We start from the raw sequence: 23,188 nt of genomic DNA, 5'->3' as shown, positions 1-23,188 counted from the left end.
TCTCTCCCTCTCCTTTCCCAGGACGTTTGCCAAGGTTACAGAGATGGGAGGGGAGAGGAGGGAAGGGGAGGGGAGAGGAGGGGAGGCTGACACAAAGAGAGACGAGGGGGTGAACGACATGCAGAATGCATGAGAGAGGAGGGAGAAGCAGAGCCGCGCGACTGGTAGTTTTTGGATCCATCACGTCACGGGGGCAGTCTTACATCTTCAGGCCGTGGGACAATAAATTCCTCTGCTGCTGGACTGCATCAGGAGTCAGCTGACGGAGGGAGAAAGAGAGGAAACTGTAAGAGAGATGAGGAGGAGGTAGGAGAGAAGAGGAGGGTCCACCAGGCTCTTGAAGCAGCAGGAAGGGGGCTGGGCCTCTCTGACAATGCTTCTTGCCAATAAGGACTTTCGCAATGCTTACTTTGACCTGAGGACTTTGTGCTCAGGGCGCAGCGTGAAAAGGCAGCGTTCAGCTCCGGCTGCTTGCTGACTTTGTTTTGAACATCAGCAAAGGGGGCTGACATGCAGAATGTACCAGAGGAGGGGATGGTGAGGAGGAGAGTGGGATCAGAGGACGGTGAGGAGTGGAAGAAGAACGGAGGGACAGCTGGTGAGGAGTGGAAGAAGAACGGAGGGACGGCCGGTGAGGAGGTGGAGAAGGAGTCCCTGATGATGGAGCTGACGAGGCTGGTGCAGAAGATGGTGAAGGAGAGCAGCTGGTGGGAGAGGAGGGGGATCGACTGCAGCATCCTGGCAGCAGCATTCCTCTGTCTGCCACCTGGTGAGTAAGAGTCTGAGGAAACTTCACTAAGCTGCTTCAAAGGGTAAAAAGTTACTAAATGTTGTTAGTAAAGAGGTAAAAATAAGTTACAGAAGGTTTAAGTTTTTGAGTTATTTTATGGCATCTACCTGCTCAGAAAAATCCACCTTTTGGCTAAATCTGACACATGTACACCACAATATGAAGCTCACGTGTATTCATAATGCTTTATAGCAATAATCATAACTCATAATGGAGTAATCTTGTCATTGTATGTTGGTAATAGTTAAAAAAAACATTTTGCAGTGTTTTGTGTGCTGTTCTTCACTTAATCTCATTTTTTAAATTAAAGGTGCATGATGTAAATTTGTTCACCAGAAGGGAAAGATAATTTTTTTTATGCGTAAACAAATTAAATAAACAAACTCTCTTTGTTTTAATGACTGAACAAACTGAATAAACAAACTGACCTTAAAGGACAACATCATTTCGTATTGTTTTACTTTGCTTATATGTGGCGACCCCGCCACCTTTCTAGCTTCAAACAGTGTTCTGGGGACCTTATTTTCCTCTGAGAACAGCTTGTTTTTTCACTTATGGAAAAGATCAATATTACCTCATTAATATTGTAAATAATACAATTCTGAGTTTGAATTCCTTCTCCAGAACTCCACAGAGCCGCCGAAACCACAGAAATTTTATTACCTACTTATGTTGATGATTATTATCATGCTGCTATTTTATCTGTCAATGACTTTTTTTTAATTAATTGATTATTAAGACTATTAACCATCAGAAAAAGCATCTCAAAGTGGCATTTTTGTCTGCTCTTTTCAAGATTAATTGTTTAGACTATAAATAATCTACAAATTATGAAAAATGGCAATCATAACTTCACACAGCACAAGGCGATGACATAAAATTGCTTGTTTTGTCTGAACCAACAGACCAAAACCCCCCAAAAATATTCAGTTTACCGTCGAGCTGAAACCACTGAAATTGTTCAAATTTCAAATGATAATTATAAACTTTATTTATGTTGCACTTTTCTAAACAGGGTTACAAAGTGTTTTACAAAAAAGGAAAATAAATATCCATATATGAATATATTAGTGTGTCACGATTGTCTTTTCACTGGTAATTGAATGAAGTTTTGTTTTTTTTATACAGTTACAGAATCTTTACACCTCGCTACACACGTAATTTGAGGGTAATTTATTTTCCAAAAAATAACATTTGTACATATATATTATATATATATATATATATTTATGAAATACTGGGACATATAACTTCACATGGACATATTTGATATTCAGATACTTGTCTCACACACATGTGTGTGTCTCATATGAGGTGACATTTATGTGCAAATACTAGATTACATTATTTAGTTTCCACATATGTAGAAAACTTTAAGTGTAAATATGTGACAGACATATTTGTTTTGCAGATTAAAATATAGATATAATGTAAACATACATGGACTTTAGATTCAAGGGCCCATGTACAAGTTAAACATTGTACATGGGCCCTTACAAACCAACACTGTTGTCATGACTGGTTCACACACTCCCAGTTTCTCATGGCCCCCCTGTAACTGGGTCACTGGTGGTCAGCTGCTGACCTCAATTAGGACGAGAGCCTATTGTCGCTCCTGTCACTCGATCATTGGAAGTGACAGCTTTCAGCAGCTTTACATGACACCTGGTTCAAGTTTAGATTCACTCTGTTTTTTCCCCGACTGTGAAGAAACACTCACATCTGAATGGATTCTAGTCTCACAGTGGAGCCGAGGAGTCGCCTGTCATTGTGTATCAGAGCTTGTGACTTATCACCTCGAAATAGGCTGCTTTGAAATAGGAGGTGCAGTCTATTAGCACAGTTTTATTGGGTTAGGAAAGAAACATGTCAGCTAAACCAGCTGCAGGAGTCCGTCCAGTCACTGGCTGCCTGTGTTGCAGAGTTATTACAGTTAAAACTATGTGACCACAGCGCAACCACATCGATGCTGCATCTCATTAATTATTGAATGTGATCAGAGTGAGGTCATTCTGTGATCAAACTGACTTTGCAGGCAGGAAGTTACTCTGAAAGTGCAGTCAAGAAAATCAACAGAATCCGAATGTTTATTTCTGCATCATGTGGAAACCTGAAAGCAGAGACGTTACACGGTGATGTCATCCTGAAAGAAACCCCGTCGTGTGTGATGAAACGGCGTCACACACAGAGCAGCACAGTCACCTCCAGTTAAGGATCAAGTTTCCTTCTTCCACCTGATCCTCCACCTGTCATGGCTGAAAGTCACACCACCGCCGCTGCTGCTGCAGTGGAATAAACGGATGGCTGCTCACAGATAACAGAGACAACGCTGCATGTTTTTAGCCACACAGCGCCGTTGCTGTGGGGATGAAGTGTGGGTCAGTCGGTCTGCTGATCCAACTATAACTACTGGATGGATTAACTGTCAGAAGAGCCATTTATGGTGCAGAAAATGAAAGCGTTACTCATACAGTGTTTATCCGCCCCAAAAAAGATTTACAGCGTACTTTACTGTACCCTAGCCGAAAGCTAGCATGTTTGTGTGTTTAAATCCAGGTGAACTCTCAGTGAACTCAGCACTCAGCAGAGACTCTGGTTCTCTCTTCTTCTTCCCCTCTCCTCTCTGTAACGTTATGTTCATGAAGTAAAGCACATTCCCCCTCCAGCTCCAGTCAGCAGTCAACATTACAGAACATAAACACCCGACAGTGGAGGTCACCTCCACGGATCACTGCCGCAGTCAGGTTGATAAATAAATCCACTTTTTAATCCCAGAAGTTTTAAAGTAATCTCTGAGCTCTCCTCCCATCAGTAAACAGCTCCAGAGCAGAATCTGATGTGACTCCAGGTGTTTATTCCTCCAGAAGGTCTGGCTCTCATCCAGACTGTCTAGCCGGCTCAAGCAGCTTACTATGAGGAACTTTTAACTGGTTATGAAACAGTCTCAGTTTTATACTGAAGCCTCTATCTGACCTTCATGAGCAAATCAAAGATTAAAATAGTTGTTCTTGATGCCTGTCACTGGGTCAGATTCCAACTTATCAAGGTCGGATAGGTTCAAGGTTCAAGGGTGCCAAAAAACTAACAGCTGCTCGGCGCATGAGTCATAAAGTTAAAACCATATTTTATGGTGGAGTGCTGAGGATGAAGTGAGGAGGCTCATAGTCTGAGGAAAGAAGCTGCTCTGCAGTCTTATGATGCGGCAATAAAACAAAGTTTACTTTCTGCAGCCGCCAGAATCAAAAGTTCCCTGTAGAAGCTGAGATGTTGTTACATAAGGTGACAGACAGAAGTCGTCTTTCTGTTTTTCATACATCCAGCAGCTTTGTTTTCTGGTGTGAGGGACATTGCTGCCTCATGAGGGCGCTAATAAAGACTTTTTATCATGCTGAACTGTGAGAGGTCAGTAAACACATCCAGCATGAATTTAGAAAACAAAGAAACTCAAATAAAGATCGTAAAAACAATGAAAAGAATAATAAAGTAACCGTGTATGTAAGGGTTATGTAGTCTAAGTAAAGTTAAACTCAACATCTGTATGAATATTCTTTGTCAAGTTCACAAAGTCAAGGCATCAATATGTCATTTTTGTGAATTAACTGGTATATTTTTCTTGTGTCCTTGTGTTGCAGCCTTCCTGCTGCTGGCCTCCTCTCAGCTCCTGTGGTTTTCAGCCGGCGTGCTGCTGATGGGTGTGGCTCACGCTGTCCTCACCATCAAAGGGACACATCTGGCCAGCCACGGGGCGCTCAGCGAGTCTCAGGCCTGGGCGAAGTTCTGGGCCGTCTTCTTCATCGAGGTGAGATGTTCGGAAATAAACTGACAGCTGTCATTAAACACCTGAGGGAAAGCTTCTGTTTGTTGATCACATGTGGCTCTGTGGCAGCTGGTCCAAATCAATTTTGGACCAGCTCCCCTCAGAGTGTTGTTGTGTTTTTAGATATTCTCACTGGTATTTTGGCGTCTTTAAAAAAAGACATACGTTAATACAAGTACATTTGTCTTGATACAAAGAGAGGATTTAAGAATATCTTTCTCAATATGTTGGAAAATGTGCTTAAATTTACACAGCAGTGTAACCGTGCAAACAGCCGCAACCAGCAGGCAGATATCACCATGGAAATATAACTTTCTGTACGTATCACTGTACAGTAAGTTTTCCAATATTTTATGATTAGATATGCAAATGAGGCAGTCTTATTAAATATTCACTCATTTGCATAAATACACAGAAACACAAACCTGTACTCAAATGAACAACTACATGTGTATTTGGAAGGGAAGCTGTAACAGTGCAGGTGAAAGGTGAATTACCAGCTCATGTATGATCCTTGACACAGTAATATTTACCGGGTGAATGATTACCCTTCACGGATGTGGATCAGGTTAGTACAGCTGAGTTTAATAGCCCCGCTGTCTGAACAGTGAACTTTTGAACCTGTGAATATGGATGTGGATGATAAGTAAACAGACGGCATCATAACCTTTGCTGTTCTTTGCCCTCACTGTGTCATTACCTGCTTATCAAAAAGAGTATATAATAAAAATAATCCAGTCATATACATACAGTATATGCCTGATAATTTTCATTGATAGTTTCCGTGTTGTTTGGATGTTCATAAACGAGCCATCTGTCCTTCATCCACTCAGATCTGTGGCTCGTTCTCAGCCCGGGCCGGCGTTCAGGGCCACATTAAGATGCATCACGCTCACACTAACGTCATTGGACTGGGTGACTCCAGCGTGTGGAAGGTCCCCTTCCTGCCTCGCACCGTCTACCTGTTCATAGCTCCCCTGTCCGTGCCCATCATCACTCCGCTCGTTGCACTCGGTAAGAGGCGCCACAGGACCAGAGATGGTTTATGAGTTCACACGAATATTTCAACATTAAATGTGACTATCAGCGTGAAGTTGAGACTTCTGACCATCTGATCCTGTTCGTGTTGCCATGTTACCTCGCCTCTCTCACTCAGCTGTGAGTTTATTCTCATACATGTGACAGTTTCTGATTCTCTGGTTTTACAGCTCACATCAAAGGACAGTCTGTGGCCCTCATCCTGAGGACCATGCTGATGGTAACACTGGGCCTGTATTCACAGTACTGGCTGCTGATCCACGTCTCCGGCTTCCAGTCGCCTCTCAGCGCTCTGCTCTGCATGCTTGTTTGCAGAGCGATGTTCTCTGTGCCGTACATCCACGTCAACATTTTCCAGGTGAGAAATACCTGCAGCCGGCCTGCTGCACTGTACATGTTCACTACATGGTCTTATCTCCGTGAGGCTGGCCTTAAAGGAAACAGTTCACCCCCAAAATGTAAATTCAGTCATTATCTCCTCACCCTCATGCTGATGAGGGGAAGTTTCGTAGTCCACCAAACATTTCTGGAACAGCAAAACAGCGTTGCAGCATTCTCCTGAACAGCTGAAGAAGATGGAGGCTTGTTTTAACATTAAAGACAACTTGAAAAAACATAAAAATGTCTCCATACAGGTCGTCCGGTGTAATCCAAGCTCCAAATTGATTTGAAAAGATGTTATTTACACCCCCGACACATGGTTGAGCTCCTCAGACTGATGCTTTTAGTTAAGCAGCTACAGTGAAAATTTCAGCTCAAAAAAGGGTGTAAATAATGTCGCGTCATCTCCATTTATTCAAACTGACATAGCAGCCCATTACTGTAAATCACTCAATCAGTCAATCACGTCTTAACTACAAACTGCCTGCTTAGAAATTCCTGGAACTTCGCCTCCGAACTTCTGTTTCTGAACTCCAGACTTATCAAACCACAGACTGTATATAAAGTAGAGGTATCAAACCCACCTCACATTAGATAAATGGTTTTGATTAGCCCAACACAGCCTAGGTTGGATGAAAATCTGTCTGAACAGGAAGGGGGCGGAGGTCAGACCCATCTGCCAGGGCAAATAAAACATGAACTCTCAGGTTCGTCTCGTTCCCAGGTTGTTCCACGACAGCTTGGCTAAATCCCAATGCTGATTAAGATCATGTGATATGACTGAAAGCTCCGACTATCTACTCAATGTGCTCCTATGATGGTCATCTGAATTCAGATTGATACTGTGGCTGTGTCGCTTCATGCCAAACCATCATGAGAGCACTTTCTTGTTGCTCTGCATTCTGAGAAATTCTGCTTCAATGCAGCTTTGTGTTCTCATAGATCAGATCGGTCACACAGCTGAGGGGATAAAAAGGAACAATTCATGCGTGATGGAGTGTGAGTCCTGCAGGTCATTGTGCATTGTTCTGATCAAAAGGGTGTGAAGGTGGATTAGAAAACACAGGTTCTTGATGTGAAGTGTAACAGGGCGAAGGGTTTGTTCTCTGTGGGGGGTCACACTGAAACCTGTTCAGACCTGTCTGCTGCTGCTGTTGGCTGTTGGCCGATATTTCCCCCTGAACTCAGTGTTCCCATGGACCTCTAGCTGAGGACGACCTTTGGTTAGGTCGACTCCGGTGTCTCGTTTGAAAACATGTCATAATAAAACTCTTCTCGTTTCCCTTCTATATGAAAACACTAAACACTGACGGTGAATAAAAGATAAACAGAAGTTATATTCCTTATATTGTATTTATGCAGCAGTGGTTTCTTGTTGTTTTGCTTCATTAATGCAGAGCAAATATTGAAATTCGAGGAATTGAAATCCAGTTTGGTTGAGCTCGTTCCTGATTTACCAAATGAACAAAACAAGCAGCTACCCTGGGATACACGTTTCCTCCCTGGGTCAGAATTCTCCTCTATTTCTTCCATTTTAAGACAAATTTTCATACCTTTCTCCTCTTTATAGTTATCACAACCTGTTTCTGGCACTGTACAGCGTGAAGTACAGGAAATTACTGTTGCGTCTCGTCCTCCTCAGTGAGTGAGAGATGGACAGAGAAATGGAGAAGAGAAGGAAACACTCAGCAAATTTCAGACGTCCTGTTAATAATTATTTAAATTTCTTCGATAAAGTTTTAAAGGAGACACATTAAACTAATTTTCAGGTTCATCATTTTATTTTGGGTTACTACTAGAATAGGTTTACATGCTTTAATGTTAAAAAACACACATTAGTTTTCTCATTCTGCCCAGTGCAGCAGTCTGAAATGCTCTGTTTTCGCCTACCCCCTGAATATACAGTCTACTCTGATTGGTCCGCTCACACACGCCTGACCCAGCATGGCTAACAACAACAGAGCAGTTGTGCTTAATCAATTCTTACATGCCAAACTAGCCACTAGGAATAAATTATACAAATAAGTGATGTAGCGTGATGTCACAAAGTCACAGAATTAAAGGCGGGACTACTGACGAGGCGTTTCAGGAGCTGTGTTTTCTGTGGGAGAGAGGAGCTTCTGTTGGTGCCGACTTTGACCGTTTTAATTTTAAGACCTCTTACAAGCACAAAAACCCATAAAACAACAACAACTATTATTCTGTGTTCTTTCCTGAGAATTAAAAGTAAAGTTAAAATCCAGTTGCAGTGTACTTCTTACTTTGTTTTGTTTTTATAACCTGTCTAGTTGCCCATGAACATCAAAACAAACTAACACTGTGTGTAATCTGCAGCACATCGGCCTCGACATGTTCTCTCCGACCAGCCGACCAAAGAGGATCTACCAGATGACCCACGGGGTCCTGAACCTGCCGCGTAACCCCGTGCTGGACTGGATATTTGGACACTCGCTTATCAACTGCCACGTGGAGCACCATCTCTTCCCCTTTCTGTCTGATAACATGTGTTTAAAGGTGAGAAAACCATTATATATTATCAGTCTACACGTGGTTTTATCTTAATGTGCAGCTGGACTGATTTTCACTGCACTGGGAAAGAAGGTTAAAGAGTACAGCGGTGGAAACAAACAGGAACAATCATTACTTTGATCTTACAAAGTAATCATAAAGCATTTTTATAATGAACTGGCATAAAATAGCAAAAACTAAAAACAGTTTACCAAGCATATATGGTATGTATAAAATGTAACTCCCACTACAGAGGTAAAAAGTTGTGTGGCAAAAGTCCACATATCCTTTCCTCCAGTAGAAGTACAGAGACGTAAGTGCTGATTCAACTACTTTACTCAAGTAAAATTAATAGAGTACAGGCTCTGAAATGTACTCAAAGTATCAAAGTAAAAAGTTTCTAACTGAAGCTCACATCATATTAATATAATTCAAAGACTATTAAACTTAAAGGTGGAATCAGTAGGATTTGTCCCAGCTGTTCCTGAATGCACCACAAAGACAGTTGATTGTTGAGTCTCATTCCCAGGACGTCAAATATCCACATTTTGGGTTGGTAAAGCGTACCGAGCAGCAACAAAGTGAGAAAATAAGACAATCCAGGCAGAGGGCAGCAGGGTCTCTGCAGATACGAGACACTAACACGTCTTTTCTCCCCATTCCAGTCTCCCTCTCTGTCTTCTTACGTCTTGTTTCGTCTGCCTTCCGTGATATGCGCTGATAGGTTGAACTCAGTCTTGTGATGTTTGGAAGGCGGCGTGCGATGATTCAAAACAAAAATAATCCATAATTCCCCTCAAATGCATTCAAACTACAATAACGAGCCTGTTTTGAAAATGTGAGGAGGAGAAGGTTCAGATGTTTGTGTTCAAGGGAGGAAAAGTCAAAAGTTGTCAGACAAATAAATACTAATATACTGTTTCTTGGTGTTAATCAACAGTAATAATTTTTTGGTTTGTTTGTTTTATTTTACCAGTATTAACGTCATAAATGTCTTGTCAATAAAAGTTAATGCATTGTGCAAACTGAGGTTTCATTATCAAAGAGCCACAACAAAACTACTGGCAATAAATAAAAGCTTCCATTTGTTTTTATTATGACTTTCGTTATTACACCAGTATATCACAGTTAATCTGACAGACACATTTAAAGCAAATAAGATGAACCAACACTGATATCAATTTCTTAATACTCACTGTTTGATTCACACAGCTTTATTTGTTTTGGTTTATCGTTAATAGCTTTATTTGACTGCACATTAATCAGTGTAGTCGCATGATGAGTTCAACTCATCCCGTGAGAACTCGTTGTGAGATGTTTTCTGTGGCTCTGGAAGAGATTTGAGATTAAATCCACCTCGATGACGACATCATTTTTTCCTCATTTGAGCCTGAAACTTTAAATTTTAGAGGGAAACTTTAATTACAAAGTAAGTTTTAAAGACCTTAACATGCAACAGACTATTAGTGTCTAATGATTTTTCCACTCTGCTGCTTCAATCTTGACTATCTTTTTGAAAAAATCTGTCCCTAGTGAGCCCTTTAACTTTAAGGGAGAGCAATACTAAATCTGCGGACTAGCCCTTTAAAATATATAAGAAGAATATATAAGAAGTCAGTTATGTTCAGATTTTGATGTGGATGATGTGGTCCTTGTGTGTCTCCAGGTGAAGCCCGTCGTGTCCAAGTATCTGACTGAAAAGAAGCTCCCGTACCAGCAGGACAGCTACCTCTCCCGCCTGAACTTTTTCTTCCACAAATACCAGGAACTGATGGTGTTCGCCCCGCCGATCACAGAGCTGGTGGGGGTGCAGTAATGAAGGAGAAAAACTATTCAAACTAAAGACTAAAGACTGTCGCTGCTGCTGCTGCTGCTGCCTCAGTGTTTAGGTTCATCTCTGCCTCCACAGTCCAGGTTTGAATAGTCTCTAACATACAGGATAGGTTTTAATCAATAACACATACACTCATGATGTTAGGAGCTAAAGTAACATGAAATCCTCATGATAGCTTTTTTAAATTATCATATTAACTGATTGAATAACCTGCACTATTAGAGGTAATTTAATGAATAGCACAAAGATAAGCGCTCAAACAAAAGATGACTTGAGTGAGTTTGATGTTTGATGACCTGGAGTCTGTCTCATGAAGCAGCTGATTCAGCTCAGTGATTCTCTCTGTGAGTACCTGCTGGTCCTTGATAACTGCTTATCAACCAATCAGAGGATCTTATTTCATGAGATATAAAGAAATTGGTGATATTCACTCGGAAATTCACTCACAGCCTTTGGATTGAATTTTATATTTCTCTCTCGTCGCAGCGCTGTGCTTATGCTCTGGTTATGTTTACGCACGATAACCACTTGGTTAGGAAAACATCGCAGTTTCGCTTAAAATACTTGTTTTGGTCACCGCGATCACAGATGGAGATGGTCCGACTTCCCGTGAAAAACGGCCGGGGTGGTCGCCACAAAAACAGCTAGAAACATCCCCGGGTGTCCTGTTAAAAGAAAAGTTCAGACATTTAGGGAAAAACAAAGTGAGATGTCTTTCTTCCTGCTCCTAGTCTTTATGCTAAGCTAGGCTAATCACCTCCTGGCTCCAGCTCCACAGTGTATTTAACAAACAGACGGAGAGTTTTGTTGATCTTTTCATCGAACTCTCAGCACAAACAGTTCATGCATTTCCCAAAATGTCCCAAATTTAGACTGACTTTACTGACTTAACTGAAGAACAAAACTAGGATAACACCACTGATCCCGCTTTATGAGACAGGCTCCTGTTTCCATAGTGACAGATGTTTGTTTTCTGTGTCACTTCCTGACTGCACTGTAGTTACAAGCACATACATTATAGAGTTGTCTCAGCGTGTTTAATGTTTTCTGATAATAAATTTTAACATTAATTTTCAAGAATTAAATATTGTTTTATTGCCTTCATTGTCTTATAGTCCAGTATTCGAACATCTGTGCTGCTTGTATCCAGTTGTTGTTTAAGTGACACTCCTGATAAAATAAATGATTGTGTATTTATATGAAATTAAACTTATCCAGAATTTTTTTTAAACCCACAGACAGCTATAATGAAATTGGGGGCGTAAATCGGTCACATCTCATCTTTCACACACTCACACAGTATAAAACACATCGAGTAGTGCTGGTATATATTTTTGCCACTTGGGGGCAGCAAAATGAACAGTGAACACAACATGAGCACATTATGACCTCATTAAGGTTGAACATTAGCAAACAGTTACTACTTTATATTGAAGTTTATTCATTTGGAAGGCGCACTTGTCACAAGTGTCTGTTTGTTTGTGTGTTTGTTGGTTTGTCGGCAGGATTACACAAAAACTACTGACCAGATTTATATGAAACTTGGATGGAGGACGAGTCTGGGCCCAGAATAGACCCCATTAACTTATGGTGCTGATCCAGGAATTTTTCTTTAAACTGTGAGATAGGACTTTTTTTTTTTTTGTTTGTTTGTTTTTGTCTTACACTTTAATTAATTTCTCAGGGAATAAAGCATCGACCTTGATGAAAACATCAGGCGTATTAAGGTGACTGGTACCTTTGATCCCGATCCTAGATCTGCCGAGCTGAAATTATAGTTAAGATGTTATGTTCAGTTCAGTTCAGTTCAGTTCAGATGTTATGGGTGGTTCAAAATTTAGAGTGATATGAGGCTGAAGTTTGATTTTACATGAGGCTTGATTGAATTAAAGGGGGCTGTTAGGCCTTGCTGGAGATATGTGCTCTGCTGAGTGTCATCCTAGTTGCTAATGTATTAGCGACCCTCACAGATGTGTTATTTTACTGCTTTATGGGAGCTCGGACCCCACTGTCTCCCACATAACTCAAACTCTGCTCTAAAATGATTCGAATCGAATGCAATCATCAGAGATTAAAATAACAAGCATATATATCCATATCTGCTCTCATCTCCTCTCTTCTCTACCATTTTGGCCACTTTTCTATTATTTCAGCACTATTTTTGTAGTTGGGAGCTATTTGTTGATAATTTCATGTGTGAATTGCTTTAATTAAAGATTACATACAAGTAAAAATAACCTCAAAATCATTATTACCTCTGCAGAGTAAAATGTTAAAAGATGTTTTAAACATTTTTGTAAGACGGAAGAACAATGGGTCGAATCCATGTCTCTAATTGGCTGAACACATGTGATTAATCACATGACCACTTTACTGTTCCTCATGAGTCACTTGATAAATGTGCATTATTGTCCACTTTGACTTTTTCTCATACTGGGCTCTTGAGAGTGGCTCTCTGATATCCACGGGCTGTGGTCACATGGTGGCAGTATCTGCTCTCATTTTGCTGATTCACTCAGTGTATTTACATTTTCACTGGATTTTCCACTTGTACTTTGGAGCAGCAGCAGCAGAAGGAGAAATGCTCACTTGACAAAAGGCTGCAGCGATGACTTCCTCATTTTTATCAGGATAGCTCAATCATGCTGTAACAGAGGCAACAGAGCAGTGAATGAATCCGTCAGTGAGGTAAGAAAAAACATCTGTCAACAAGTAATGTTGTCAGATTTGCTTTGTCTTCAAACACGGTGCATGTGGGAGAAACTCTACACCTCTGTGTTCCTCCCTTTGCAGTGTGGGCTCCTCCCTGTGGTTTCTTTTCCTTCGGGGAAGGGAGGGCAGTGATTCAGGCGAGGGTGTATCTCTTGTGTGCTGGCCCGCCCGCTTGCATGTGAGTGGTTAACATTTCGACTGAAACTATGGGCTTCAATTGACATCCTCTAGGTGTGGCTTTCAGGCTCTTCAGCGCGATCCAGGAACTACCAGCTGACAAAAAGTGGCTGAGCCAGTTATTCTCAGACAGCAGAGGAGAGAGGCTGACAGAGAGAGACGGACTGAAGACATGGCAAATACAGCAGCTGAAGAAACAGCTCCCATCTCCAACCAGCAGCTGTGTGGAGTCTGCTCAGGTGCACTGAGCGCAGACAAGCCGGCAGCCTGCGGTCACTCTGTCTGTGGCTCCTGCCTCCAGGACAAAAGTAAAGGATGTCCTGAGTGTCTGCAGAGCCCCGGCAAGCCTGAACCTGACAGCCCCAAACAGAACGGGACGGAGGCTGAAGCTCCTGAGATCGAGAGCAAAGAGGAGCCGGACTCCAAGACCACAGGGGAGATCAAGATCCAAGAGGATCTGAAGGAGTCCGAGGATCCCAAGAAGCCTGAGGAGGAGAAGAAAGAGGCAGAGGAGGCGAAGAAAGAGGCAGAGGAGAAGAAAAATGGTGCAGAAGAGGAGGTCAAAGAAGAGGAGGCGAAGGAGGAACCTCTGGGCCCCGACGATGTGGTGTGCGACTCCTGTATCGAGAACCCCCGCAGGGCCCTCAAGTCCTGCCTCACCTGCCTGGTGTCCTACTGCGAGGCCCACCTCCGACCTCACCTAGAGAACCCAAAGTTTCAGAACCACCGGCTGGTGGAGCCGCTCCGGGACATCGAGAGGCGGACCTGCGAGAGCCACAAGTGGCCCCTGGAGCTTTTCTGCAGCGCCGACTCCTGCTGCGTCTGTCAGGACTGTGTGACGGAGGAGCACAAGGGCCACAACATCGTACCTGTGGTGGAGGCTCGCAAACGAATAGAGGTGAGAGATCCTTCACTCATACGCTGGATTCATTTACTGTCATGACAACTCCTCAAAACGGCATGTTTATACATCTTAATCTATTAAATTCACCTTTTTTTTGTACAACTAAACTTCTCAAACAATTAGATGATTCTTTGATTATATCTGATTGTGTTTGATGACAATTTTGATAATTAATTAATCATTTAATCAGTGGTTTCTACTCTTTTTTGGCTTGTGACCTCTTTACTTTTGCTTTTACTTTATTTGCACACACACATAAGATCAGATCAAATCAGATTGAAAGAAAATAATAGAAACAGAAACAAAAAAAAACAGAAAACATTTTCTATATAACATAAATTTAAAATGAGGCCCCTCATCTCAGGTTATAGCTCAGTTTAAGTAAACAGTGAGCAGCTAAAGCAAAAAGTAATTATTTCTTTACAGATGTGTCCTCTATGAAGGGTTTTTGGGAGCCTGGAGAGGTCAAAGTATTCAGTATTTCACAAGAGTCAGGAAAAAATGAACTAATTCCTTGGTTCCTGGCCCTCAGGCCGGAAAATACTTGTCTGAAATATTTATAAAGTTAAATGTCAAACATTCACTGGTTCCAGATTTGCTTGTCTCTGTTTTATATCATTATATCTTTGGGCTCTTGAGCTCTTTGCCAAGGCAAGGCACTTTTATTCATTGAGCACCTTTCAGACACAAGGCAGTTCACAGTGCTGCACAGAGGCACAGAAATACATTAAAATAAGAGACAGAGAGAATGTTAAAATGTCATTTAAATGACAAAAAGGCTAAATTAAGCGAATAGAGATTAAAAAGAAACTGAATTTAAAAGAAAATGAAAACCACGATGAGCAAATAAATAGTTGCAGCTTAAATAGAAGTTAAGCATTTAATTTATTGTAAAGCCACAGTACACAGTAATGTTTTAAGTCCTTAACTAACCAACTTAACTACATTTACTACTACTTGCTTTGATTTTTGATAGTATTTTTGGCGTTTTTCTGCATTTTTGGCAATTTTCACATCTTTTTTCTCTAGGAAGACTGAACTTGGACAATTTCTCACAAGACAATATAATCTTTTAAAAGTCTGAATCCAGTCATAACTCAAATTTGACCAAAACTGTAGTCACTGTGACTAACGAGACAGTGTCTTTGAACAGAGGAGGTGGCCTACGACATTACTTATCCCCCACCTACAATGCAGTACTGAGTTCCCTCCCCAGACAGTTTAACGACCATTCACACCTGGGCTCACCGAGCCCTAGCAACCCACATGAAGACCGGTTGGACTAACGACCCACAAGTGGCCCTAACGACTCTGTGAGGACGCTCCCACACAGAGTTTAAAACCCTGCAGCTCCCCTCCAGTTAGTTAGAACTGAAGAAGCTTCTTGGACGAGAGATGAAACGTCTTAAAGAAACTGAAACACGTCCAGTCCAATGTTGCTAACGCTAGCTCACATTAGCTAGCCACCAAACCTAAACTGTAGCCTACAAAGAAGAACAGTGGTCACCTTGGCGTGACTCCAACGTTCACTGTGGTCGCTCCTCCTTTTGCCGCTGAGCAGTAACAAAACACAGACGCCATGTGATACCAACGCTGACGTACGATTGGCTCGCAAACCTTGTGAGAAGCTCGAACCAAACACCAGACTTCTAACACAGAAACTAAAAACTTTAAATGAGCTGATGGTTGAAGCAGACCTCAGGTTTGTTCCTCAGGTGTTGACCATGGAAACTAAAAGCTGCTTCAACTTGCATGATTCTGATCCTGGGAACATTGAGTCAGCCTGTGTTCGATGACCTGAGGGGTCTGAATGCTTCGTTACGTATACGTTTACCAGAGATGTTCAGGCCTGAGACCATGTAGTGCTTTATAGAGAAGCAATATGATTTATACACAGGAAGCCAGTGCAGTGATTTAAGGACTGGCGTAACTTGCTCTACTTTTTTGTTCGGCATTTTATAAGCTCCAGGTCCATTATTTTCTCAAACTGCAACAAGCCTCCAGTGTGGTTTTGTCATCTGATAGCTGTGTGTTTTCTTTTATTTATTTTACAGTCTGTGGTAAAGGTGGAGTCCAACTGGTTGAGCAGACAAACACTGAGGACTGAAGCTTTGAAGTTTAGAGAATATGGCAGCACAAGTGCCATTGAGATGCAATTTAACCTCCAAACTAATCCTGAAAGGCACAGTTCAGCCAAAAATGAAAATTCACCCTGATGGAAAGTCAGGTGAAGTTTCGTTGTCCACAAAACATTTCTAGAAGAAGGGATATTTATAGCGATGTCCGACTGAGCTGCTATGACGGGGATGAACTGTATCCTCCACGTGCATCACAGTTGTTCTCACCATGCAGCTCTGATTACTTTAAATCTAATGAGGACGCTCGTTCTGACTAATATCCCATGTAAAGCTCGTCAAATCATAGTCTGCTCTGTGATTAACAAGATGGCCTGTCGGTCTGGAAACTTAATACTCGGGTCTATTTCCACGCTCTGACGCAGCGAAAGCTCAAGCTTCAGCTAAAGTCTCATTTGTCTTTTCTTTTTGACAGTTCGTGACCCTCAGGTTCAAGCATTCCAGTCCAGATTCCCGCAGAGATCTGGAGCTTTTAGCCTACACCTGTTATTTGCGGAGTGTGTTGTTGCAAAACCTCAAAGTGCTTCATTAGAACTGTAAAGCAAACACTGTTGGGAGGCTCGCAGTGTCAATAAAGCTGTTTGAAAATGCAGGTAGAATACCAGTCACAGCCGCAAAACATGTTTTCTTACATCTCTAATTGTGTTTGAATAGAAAACAAAAAGGGGAATTAATAATACTGGCAATATTTTCTGCACAAGAGGAAACTTCCTCTCAAAGAGATTTACTCACACAGGACCGACACCGACAGTAAGAAAAACACGGCGGACAATAGAGTGACATAACTCATACCTCCGTTTGGTCCGACTGTCCGACGCTGCTTTGGCTAGCCTCGCCCCGGTTAAAGGTGGGGTGAAAGGCAGTTGATCGTTGAGTTTCACGCCCAGGTCGCCGGACTCAACGATCAACTATCTCTTCTTGTGACTGTATGTTCTATGTTTAAAAACAATAAATATATTGTTAACAATCAGGGGGCACAGAGATTGGAGGAGCTGAGACGATTAGCTGATTAATTGATTTGTCAATAAACTGAATTCTGATCATTAAAAAAAAAAAAAAAAAAAAAAAAAAACTATCTTTCTCCGGAATTGCTCACCCCACCTTTAACTGAGGCGAGGTTCAACACAAAATGTTAATGCATTAATTTGTATGAATACACAGTAACAATATAGTTTTTACTTGTGGTTCATGTTGTACAAATCGAGCGAGAATATGTTATTTGCGGCAAAAGAAACATGTATAAAGTCCTTTTTTTATCGGGCAGGGGAGGGATTATTTTTTTATCCAGATGGCAGGATAGCATTTTTTAACAACCCTCTGGATTTGGGTGATTATGACGTAATGCTAATAAATGAATTTACAAGTACAAGTTGAGAAGCTGTTGGGTGTGTTACAGATATTTGTCACAGTGCCAAAAAATGGATTTGCTCTACTTGTTTAGCAGAAAAGTATTTCTGCTAGCTGCCACATGTCAGCACAAGCCCTCTGCTTCTGCTGTGGCCTCATTTGTCCCGATAAATCATACAGAGCTTAAACCGATGGATGAGTTAACATGTCAGAGCCAAGTTACATTTAAATATTTATACTTTTTCATTAAAAGAAAAATATGGCTTTGAGGATGGACTCGTGTAAAATGCTTGAGTGGCATGTTGTGATCTGGTACATCAAATCCTCAATTACACCAAGACAACTTAAGAATTTAACTTTTGAAACATTAAAGATTATCATTACTTATCTATCTATTATTTATCTGTTATTTATTCTCTACCTGCTCAATGTAGTGTGAAGTGTACCTGTTTTGCAGACTGCTTGTCTGTCAACTCTGACGTTACATTAACCTCCAACCTTTGTGGTGACAGTGACTTTTCATCCATAAGTTAGTTACGTCCCTTTTCACAGTTATCTTCCATACTGTAATGTATTTAACATTTTTAATTTTTGTTAGTAGCGTTTTTGGTCTAATCGATAACCCCCTCAGTGTCATAGATAACCGCTAGCAACGTTAGCTAGTCACTCAGTGTAGCCCCAACATTAGCCAAGCTCACTGCTCAGAAACTTGCCGGTGCTTTTCTTCCTTTTAGTAGCCAGCTAGGCTAGCTGACAGGCTAACCTCGCCAGAGAGGTGATGGTCAAAAAATCAACTCCATTTAAAGGTATTGATTTTTACCTGTATTCACCGCTACAACTATATTTTTGTTGTCTTGTCTTGTTGTGTGCATTTGTATGTACATGACAAGATAAATAACATAACTAAGCCACACTTCTGGATCTAAATATTTCTGTATTGTTGAGACAAGTGGGGAGAGACGGGATCCTGTCAACAACAACAACCAAACATGTAATGTGAAAGTCTTACAGAGAGGCCCTACAGCTTAAATGTGTTGTCTGAGGAATTTCATTCGGAGAGGGGATTTAATTTGAATTAAAATTAATGAAATTCCTCAGACAACACATTTTAGCTGTAGGGCATCTCTGTAAGACTTTAACATTACATGTTTGGTTGTTTTTTTATCATAAACTTGATGCCCTGTCCCACTGGAAATGTTCCCCTCAGGGTCTGAACATTATGGAAAAGAATCAGCTCCGGATCCGCCTGGACCTGCCCGAGGAATTCAGACTTCGAATCTATAAAAAAAAAAAAACGAGCCTTTGAAAACCACAGACACAGGGTGTAGAATAGGATGTGAGGCCCCCACATACAGAGAGAAGAGGAAACCAGGAAACAACACAGTTTTCCTGAAGAAACAGCCTGAATGTTTACATCAGCCCAGATACATTTACTTACCATCTGTTAGGATCGGGCATATTTTCAGCATGAGAACATGGTTGTGGTTTTTCTGCGCTGACTTCTGTTTTTCTTCTGATGTTCACAGAAAGAGCTCAGGGAGAAGCAGACGGAGATGGTGAAGACAGTGACGGCAGCAGAGAACGCCATCAACAAACTTCAACTCAACACAGTCTCCATTGAGGTAAACCCACCGCATGACTAATCAGGAATGAGCTCACTGTCGGTATGTCACATGAATGTCACAATACTTAATGAATATCAGCTGGTTATTTTTGGCCTGAGAAACCACCAGCCTGTAAACCCTGAGGTATCGGAGTCACCCAAACCCAACAGGTTTCCCTGCGGTGTGTGAGGAAATCCATGTTTTTATTTAGTTGAGTGTTGGTGAGGTAACAAGTAATCCCTCAGGGAGCTGGCAGTTATGTAAAACCATCATGTGACCGGATGCATTCCCTACCTGCTACCTGAGCCTTTGAGATACCTTCACTTCCTCCCTCAGACTGTAAAAAATGCCTGGCCCGCTGCCATCCGACACGAACAATCGCCACAATAAATGTTGGCCACACATGTTTCTATAAACCGCTGACATGTTGCAACTTTACATGTCTTTTGGTTCGATTTTAAATTTTCAATACGATATTGTGTTTTTGTGTTGTCGTTAGGTTTAGGCACAAAAAAACATTTGGTTAGGTTTGGGAAAAGATCATGTTTTGGCTTACTTGGCTCTGCCGCTACGATGGAAAATTTGTTCCAATGTCTTATTAAGAATATCATTTTTTTTGCCTCAAACACAGTTTGAAAAAAGGTCCTAACGTCTTGTCAAAATATCCGGTTTTGTTGCTACTAACACAGCTGGACAATGTCCAAATGTCTTGTCAAAAATATCATGTTTCTTGGCTACTAACCTAGCTGGAAATTGAATCGACATCTTGTCAAAAATATCTGGTTTTGATGACCCTAACGCAGCTGAAAATGTCCCGACATCTTGTAAAAAATATCCAGTGGTTTCATGCTCACAAATGTTCAAACGGCCCCTTGAACAGTGGTCTCTCGCCCAGCTCGCCCGAAACCACCATACATACAAATTTAACGTATCCGTGGTTTGTAAAAAGGTAAACTGTCACCATTTCACTCTGAACTAAAAGCATTATTCCACAGCATTCAGTGACGGAGGTACGAGCGACGATCGAGAGCCAGTTCGAGGAGCTGCAGGCGGTGGTGGAGAGGGCGAAGCGGGAGCTGACGGAGATCCTGGAGGGCGAGGAGAAGCAGGCGCTGAGGCAGGCCGAGGGCATCCGTGTCCACCTGGAGCAGAGGTGCACGGAGCTGAAGAAGACACAGGCGCAGATGGAGAAGCTCTCTAAAAACAAAAATGATGTGGACTTCTTGCAGGTAACACCAGCAGGAGCAAGATCATTTGTTTCTAGAGGGGAGAGTCCTGCAACGATCCTCATGTTGTTGTGTTTGCTGTTTGTTCTGCAGGAGTACTCAGAGTGGAAGAAAGAAGCCACTGACATTTCTCTGCCTGGAGTCTACATCGGCCTCATGGACCGCCTGAACTCCTTCAGCCGTGTGATCGTCGACTCCACGCAGGAGCTGTGTGACATGCTCGTGTCTTCATACATAGAGAAAGTTAAAGAGACGTGCAAGAACGGTGAGAAAAGAAGAAGGAATTCACACTCCAGCACTAAGATACAGTTTTCTGCACAGACTGTCTGTCTGGGGCGTGTTCACACCTGTAAAGAATTTTCAGCCTGCGTGTCATCGCCGTGGAGTTCAGGTATACAGCGGTGGTAACACGAGCGATGACATTTACATAGATATGCTTAGAAACCACCTGTGAGCTCCATGACTCACCTGTTTTGTAAGTCACGGGCTAAAGCTGAAAGACAGCACTTACTTGTTTCCCTGCGATGGATTCTCGTGCTAGCTTCATGCAAATGAATCTGAAATGACACTGAAATGTGTTTCCTTTTCGTTGCAGACAAAATGGGGATAAAGACGACTGTGCAGCAAATCGTTGCAGCCAAACAGAACCAGTCCATACCAGATCCAGTGGCTCATGCAGACTTCCTCAAGTGTGAGTGGGTTTTTTTTAGCTGTGTGAATGAATATGGGCCAAAGGGCAGAGACAGTGCAGTCATGGTTGTGGTAATGAGTCCCACTTCCCTGACATCAAGGAGTAAAGATGATGCACTGAGACAGCTGTTTCAGGTGCAGTCCTTTGAGTCCATTCAGCTGATAAACCGGCTCTGGATCAGATAAACCAGGTGAACAACTTCCTGAACACAGAAAAGAAAAAAGTATTCGGCCTGAGGAGCTGGAGGTGGGGACTAATAACCTGGAAAAAGACAAGGAAAACCTTCATCCATCCATCTGTAAATGTTTATCCTGTTCAAACACACAGTCTGCTGAAGCCTTTTCCAGTATTCATGTTACCAAAGACACCTGGACAGGTCTATAACAAAGCTGCATTGTTTTCACCTGCTCAGGAATGTATCTCACACACTTTTTCTCTTCTGAATCCCCCAATGACCCACCACCCCCAGGCTTTAGATCAACTAAATATCAGCTGTTTACTACATTAGGTAAGGTAACTAGAGGAACCAGGTTGAGTTTTCCTCAAATAACAATATGAAGAACATCAGAAGTGGAAGAAGTAGCAGTACAACAATATGGAAAGTAAAAGTTGAGAAACGTAGTTGATTGTTAAGTCTCAGCGCTGTGGGTTAATGATTCGAGTCCAACACCAATGACCTGATTGGTATCTGACAATCTGAGCATGACAGTGGTGTACCCCGCCACTTGCCCAATTATGTCAGCTTGGGTCGACTCCAGCTCCCCGTGACCCTGCAAAGTATAAATAGAGTTTGCAGATGACAGACAGAGGGACAGATGGAAAAAATCTTGCTGTTTTTTTGTCGGGTAACCTCCCAAAAGGGTCATGAAGCACAGGTTCAACCTTTAAAATGTTGTATTTTATAAGCCGATCTTGGTTTTTTAAGGTGAGGTTTAAACTGAAACATAACTTCAGCTGTCAGACAATGTAGTGGAGTAGAAAGTAGAGTATTACAAAAACAAAATGGTGACCTTGGTGACTGCCGCGGTATTTGCACTGTTGACTAATATTTTCACAATCCTCCCCCAGATGCCGCCCACGTGAGTTTTGACCCTGACACGGCTCACAAGTTCCTGCGCCTGACAGAAGAAAACAGGAAGGTGACTAACACCACGCCCTGGCAGCATCCTTATCCTGATGTACCTGAGCGCTTTGAGAGCTGGCGCCAAGTCCTGGCCACAGAGAGCTTCTACCTGGGGCGGCACTACTTCGAGGTAGACATCAGCGGAGAGGGAACGCACATCGGCGTGACCTACAAGAGCATCGACCGCAAGGGCAGCGAGAGCAACAGCTGCATCACTGGAAACAACTTCTCCTGGTGCCTCCAGTGGAACGGACGCACCTTCTCCGCCTGGCACAGCGACGTGGAGACCCCTCTGAACGTGGAGAAGTTCACTCGTATCGGGGTCTACGTGGACTATAGCAGAGGCCTCCTGGCTTTCTACGGCGTGGATGAAACCATTAAGCTCATCCACAAGTACGAGGCAGAGTTCCTGGAGCCTCTTTACCCGGCGTTCTGGTTGTCCAAGAAGGAGAATATCGTGGCTTTGGTGGCTCCGGGGGAGCCATTACGGCTCAAAAGTCCCTCTCCTCCCACCTCACCTGCAAACGGAGCTATTGTTTCAAAACCAGCAGCGTAGCGATGAATAAAATGAGAAAAGTCTGTTTGCTCTGGATCATTTAAGGGACAATTCAACAATGTAAGACTACTGTCAACAACAAAAAACCCACACAAATCAAAAAATAACCCCAGAAACTGTAAGGGAAAGAAATTAAAAGTCTTGCCACAAATGTTTTGTACAACTGCTGGATAACTTGTGAATGTTTCTGTCATGTATATCTGGGCTCAGGTCATGTGTACGTTTGGGACTATTGTTACTTTTTCATCACACTGTGAATTCAGAGGTCTACTATATTTTCTGTATGCAAATAAATCATTTGTATCATCATTTGCCATAAAAAAGTCTGTTTTCTTTACAGTTCAG

The 23,188-nt window shown here is 42.1% G+C and overlaps 2 protein-coding genes across 2 annotated transcripts; both read left to right on the top strand.

Annotated features, from left to right (window-relative positions):
• Window positions 1-180: 180 nt before the first annotated feature.
• Window positions 181-11,453, top strand: fads6 (fatty acid desaturase 6). Its single transcript, XM_073490016.1, has 6 exons — window positions 181-769; window positions 4,423-4,589; window positions 5,441-5,621; window positions 5,816-6,003; window positions 8,361-8,540; window positions 10,201-11,453. The coding sequence occupies exons 1-6, from the start codon at window positions 511-513 to the stop codon at window positions 10,348-10,350; spliced, it is 1,125 nt and encodes a 374-aa protein (XP_073346117.1). The 5' UTR covers window positions 181-510; the 3' UTR covers window positions 10,351-11,453.
• Window positions 11,454-12,939: 1,486 nt separating this feature from the next.
• trim16 (tripartite motif containing 16) lies at window positions 12,940-23,152 on the top strand. The gene is made up of 7 exons (XM_073489971.1): window positions 12,940-13,056; window positions 13,162-14,155; window positions 19,170-19,265; window positions 20,243-20,476; window positions 20,567-20,738; window positions 21,069-21,164; window positions 22,233-23,152. The coding sequence occupies exons 2-7, from the start codon at window positions 13,430-13,432 to the stop codon at window positions 22,841-22,843; spliced, it is 1,935 nt and encodes a 644-aa protein (XP_073346072.1). The 5' UTR covers window positions 12,940-13,056; window positions 13,162-13,429; the 3' UTR covers window positions 22,844-23,152.
• The last annotated feature ends 36 nt before the right edge of the window (window positions 23,153-23,188 follow it).

Source organism: Pagrus major, chromosome 20, assembly GCF_040436345.1.
Source record: "Pagrus major chromosome 20, Pma_NU_1.0".
Taxonomy (NCBI): Eukaryota; Metazoa; Chordata; class Actinopteri; order Spariformes; family Sparidae; genus Pagrus; species Pagrus major.
Note: the sequence above shows the minus strand (reverse complement) of the source record. Positions and strands in the feature narration are given on the sequence as shown.